Source organism: Helobdella robusta (genome assembly GCF_000326865.2).
Source record: "Helobdella robusta unplaced genomic scaffold HELROscaffold_1, whole genome shotgun sequence".
In the NCBI taxonomy this organism is placed as follows: Eukaryota; Metazoa; Annelida; class Clitellata; order Rhynchobdellida; family Glossiphoniidae; genus Helobdella; species Helobdella robusta.
The window spans coordinates 11207044-11212387 of record NW_008703570.1 but is presented as its reverse complement, the minus strand read 5'-3'; the positions used below and the strand labels follow the sequence as shown (position 1 = coordinate 11212387).

At 30.3% G+C, this 5344-nt stretch overlaps 1 protein-coding gene across 1 annotated transcript; it reads left to right on the top strand.

Moving 5' to 3' along the window:
• Window positions 1-411: 411 nt before the first annotated feature.
• Window positions 412-3585, top strand: HELRODRAFT_132380 (hypothetical protein; the record flags this gene model as incomplete). Its single annotated transcript, XM_009011432.1, has 8 exons — window positions 412-468; window positions 819-937; window positions 1156-1236; window positions 1507-1619; window positions 1808-1956; window positions 2065-2179; window positions 3007-3074; window positions 3499-3585. Coding segments are annotated over 8 exons (789 nt in total), but the record flags the coding sequence as incomplete, so codon positions are not given.
• Between the last annotated feature and the right edge of the window lie 1759 nt (window positions 3586-5344).

The following is a 5344-nucleotide window of genomic DNA, read 5'->3' as shown; positions in this document are numbered from 1 at the left end:
TGTCTACTGTAGGGGTGGGCAAATTACGGCCCGCGGGTCGCAAGCGGTCCGCGAAGTTATTTTACGCGGCCCGCGAAGCTGTTTTAGTCGGCCCACGAGGCCTTGTTTGCCAAAAAAGGTCGTCATGACCCAAAAAAGAAGCCACAAATCATAAAATATTTTCTCTGGGTCAAAAAAATTTGCTATTTAAGTACATATGCGTCCCTTCAAAAGTAAAATAGTTCTCAATGCGGCCCTCCCAGCAAAAAGTTTGCCCACATCTGGTCTATTTAAAGCCTATTAGTTGATATAATTAATATTGCGTTTATTTGTGAATAAAATTCTAAATAATCTATAATATTTAAAAAAATTTATTTTTATTTTATCTATTTTTTAGAAAAACTTTTGAACTAATTTTCTTCTCACAGAAATCAGAAGCAACAACTACTTTCAAGAGGTCGCAACAAATTCAACGCCGACTCAACCAAAGTCTGTTTTTCAGTTCCCTTTTTTGTCATTTTTTCATTTTGATGTTTTTTAGTTTCAATTTTTGTCGTTTGAATATTTTTGTTTTTATATGTTCTGGTTGATGTAAAAAGATCTCTAAGCCTCAAACCTATATTCATCAAACAACCAAAAATTAAATTATACATTGCTTTTTAACCAGTTGAAAATTTTTTAAATGTAAAAATTGAACTGCCTACACTTAGGTATAAGATACACACACGCACAACATACACCCACACACACATACACACTTACATACACATGCACAGACAGAGAAACACACGCACATACAAAGGCACGCACACAAACAGATATGATTTTCAAATAAACAGGGAATTCAGTTTTTGATAGAGTGTAAAGTGCTTAACGACGATGCGGAGAGTGTCGCTGAATTTTTGTTGAAAGGGGAGGGCCTCCATAAATCGGCCATTGGGGAATACCTGGGAGAAAAGTAATTTTTTGGTTTTTATTTGTTTTTTAATTTAAAAAACTGTTACTACATTATAATACTAGAATTATTAGCAATAAAATTAACGAAATTTTAATTATTTTATTTGCAGTATTTTGCTATTAACTTTCGATAAATTTTTCTCAGTTTATCCAATTGACATTATCTAGAATTCAAACTCACCTGTTTATCATTGTACTTAACTTTTTTTAAACATTCAGAAACGAATTCAACCTGAAAGTTTTGAGAGCGTTCACATTCATGCACCAGTTCTCTGACATCTTACTCGTTCAGGCTCTGAGGTCTCTTGATTTCTATCGTATTTTTGTGTTTTTTCTTTTTTCTGATTGTGGATAAATTTGTTGATTTTATGTTTGATATTTCAATTAATGTTGTCGTTTAATGTTGTTATATAATCGATTAAGTTGTTTATTATCGTTGTTTAGTTAATCATTTGTATTTCAGTTGAAACATGAACCTAATTTTGTAAGATAATCTCTAACTCTTCCTTTAAAAATTTATAATTTAATTACCACAAATAATGTAGAAAATATTTGTAAATATTTATACAGACAATATCTGTGGAGTTTCATGTTGCCCGGTGAGTCACAGAAGATCGATCGAATCATGGAGTGCTTCTCTGAGAAGTATTGCTCAGACAATCCTCATGTCTTCACCAATTCTGGTGCGTTGTTTGTTGCTGTTTGTTGTTGTTTGTTTGTTGTTGTTTGTTGTTGTTTGTTGTTTATTGTTATTGTTGGTTGCTGTAGCGTTTTTGTTACAAGTCTGTGAAATTTGTTGTATCTCTGAAGTTTAAGCTAGATTATGGTTTTTTTTATAATTAATTACTCAAAATAATTTTATTAAATTTAGAAGTCTGTTTTGTCCTTTCGTTCGCACTGATAATGCTGAACACGAGTCTGCACAACGCGAACGTGAAGGACAAATTATCCTCCGAGAAGTTCAGCAAGATGGTCAGAGGCATTGCAAGCATGCACGAACTACCTGCCGATCTTATTGAGGTTACTTTTTACTTTTAATTTTTAACGACTTTTTAAAATTTTGAATTTCAAACTTTCCCGCCATATAAAAATGAGTTAAAATAATAATTCATAATATGAACAACACAGACACTCTACAAAAGTATCAAAAGGGAGCCTTTGAAGTTGCCCAGCCAATCAGATTGCCAGGATTTGATGTACACATTTTTCAATCCAATCAAAGAGGGATGGCTGTACAAAAAAAGTTTGTAATTTTTGTTCAAATAAATTAGTGAACAATTACTTGTGTGCAAGGTTAAAAGGAGCGAGCGTGTATGTGTACATTTGCTTAAATTAAAACCGTATGCATACATAGAAGCATGTACAGTTGCACACGTGTGCACATAATGGATAAGTGCTGCTTATCTACATATGGACTTTTTTCTAATTGACTCGATAATAATTTATTTTTACATACTGCCTTATACTATTTTTAAATCACTTCAAATTTATCAAATTCAATTTCTGCCAATCAACCTAAGTGCTGATCTATCTAAACGAGCTAAAGATCATGACATAAATCGACGCATTTGAATTAATTATGAGTTAATTCTCATATAGATACATCTAAATTAGCTTAACCATTTGAATGGATGACGACAAAGTGATATAAAAAATACTTTCAAATCATGTGACAGCGCTTTTTACGTTCAATTAACCCATTAAACGACCCATACATTATCGATAATGACATTAATAACAGCGAAATTACTGCTAACAAAACTCACAATAAAAAGCCTGAGTGACAAAATAAACCTTTATGATAATAAATAATTATATGTTGCTAGACTCCAGTAGCTGAAATTTGTTAAATGTTGCTCTCAAATATACGAAATGACATGACAAATCTGCAATGACAAACATGTTATGTGTTTTGGTTACAGAATCATACTGTCCTAACATATATTATTATAATATAATCAGAATTATCACATAACTATACGATAATAATAATAATTACATTATTAATAATAATATTATTGTTGTTGTTATTATTATTTTATTTTATTATGAAACTAACAGGTCAGCAAGGAGGAACATGGAAAAGAAGGTGGTTCCTACTGAACAATGGATGTCTCTACTACTTCATTCAAACCACTGTTAGTTGTGATGACGACGACGACGATGATGATTTTGCTGTTGATGATGATGATGAAGATGATTATAACAAGAATGATGATGTTGTTGTTGTTGTTGGTGATAATGATGGTGAAAACAATGGTGATGTTAATGATGAAGATGATGATAACAGTGGTGGTGGTGTTGTCACTGATGTTGTTTTTTGTTGTTTCGATGTTGATGAAGATGACGGCAATGATGATGATGATGATGATGTTGTTATTAATGATGACGATGACGACGACGACAAGTTTTGTTGTGAATAAAATGCACTGAGATAAAAATTGATCACAGTCAACTCATCGTATTAAAATAAAATAATTTTATTGAATTATTTTATTTTAAAAAATAATAAATATTTAAAAATTATTAATTTAAAATTTTTTTTATCAAAATCATCATCAGGATCTCCAACCGCGCAGCATCATCCCGCTCGAAAATTTAAAAGTTGACGTCTGCAACGACTCAAAGAGACAAAATTGTTTCAAAATATCAACCACCACCACTACCAACAACAACAACAACTCTGACAACAACAACAAGATAAATAACAATAAAAATGACGTTGTCTTCGCTGATGATTACAACAACATCAATTATGATAACATTAACGATAGCGATAGCTCTACTACTTTTAGTAAAAATAATAGCACTGGTAAGGACAGTAATTGCAACATTATTAAGTCATGCAAAACTCAACAATCAGGAGCATTAGTGATCGGTAAGCTGCTTGCCTTTTTGTCATATCGTTGTAGGTTGTGGTATTGGGTAGATTTAATTTTTTTTTTATTTTCCAAGATTTCTATCGCAATAGCCAATGAAATAAAATAAGTTAATAAATTTTAAGTTTAATAAATTTCTAATTTCAATAAGTTTTTTTTATTTTTAAGTTGTAATTGTTTTGAAAATCAATTTTGTTGCATTATTAAGTTTTAATATTTCTAAATATCCAGGCAAGAGGACCGTCTATAAGTTGTCCGCCTCGTCAGCCGAAGATTGTAAGGAGTGGATGGCTTACATTAGGTAACTTAATTAATTAATTATTTAATTAATTGGGTATTTAATTAGTTAGTTAATTAACATTGATATTGACTATATTTCAACGTAAACATTAAGACAGTGTGACCTGTGTTATCTGTTATTAATTGTTTATAATGTTTTCTATGTGTTTACTGTTCTAACTTATTCATGCATTGATAATAGATTTGATAACCTTATAAAATTAGAAATATAAACTAAACTTATTATATATTATTTTAACTTAAATTAAAATTATTACCACTTAGTCATATAATAATAATAATAATAATAATAATAATAATAATAATAATAATAATGATTAATAATTAATTAGTTAGTTAATAAGCTTCTTTATAATTATTATAATTAAATAAATTAATTTAAATAAAAATTAACAGGGAAAGCATTATGGATAACCCCCTCCAGAAATTACTGAACGGTCGAAAGTCGAAATCTCCATCACCTACTCTCTCCTCCTCCTCATCTCACCACCTTCACTCTTCAAAGAGCTTGTGTAAAAATACATCACTTGCTTCTCTCTCTTCGATATCACCATCTCTACTTTCATCATCATCTTCGTCGTCGTCATCTTTGTTTAGATTCAACTCGCTTCATAATAAAAAGAAATACATTGTTACTTATTAATAGTAATATTTTGTTCTAGTTTATTTGTTTGATCTTTTTTCCCGTAATATCTAAACTTTTTTTTGAATGAAAAACATGTTTGTTTATATATAAACGACAATATTTAATTATGCCAATGTTAAATTAGAATTTTTGGATTTGAAGGTCAATAATTTGTTAGTATAAAATTGCATTTCATCTTTTGAAAAATAATATTTGATTCAGTTTAGGTCAATCAGAGCTTACTAATCTAATGTTAGAATTTTAAGTCATTCCAGGTACAAGTAACTAAATAAATATATGTAAAAATGATTGAACCGTTCATGATTCAAATTCATCGTCAGTCGGACATTTAACATTAGGATGTGTGTGATAAAAAAAGGAGTGGAGACACTGGAAGAAATAAATTATTCTGTCGTTAAATCGAAACGAAACCGCGGAAGTTAATAACCTTAAAATCAGAAGTTTATTAGTTGGATGCACACACATACAGACAAAGACACATCCACAAATCTCTAAAACACATTCACACATAGACACATTCACACATAGAACTCTCTATTTGATTGTCTGCTTCTGTGTTGGAATTCTCGTAAACATCGTTAGA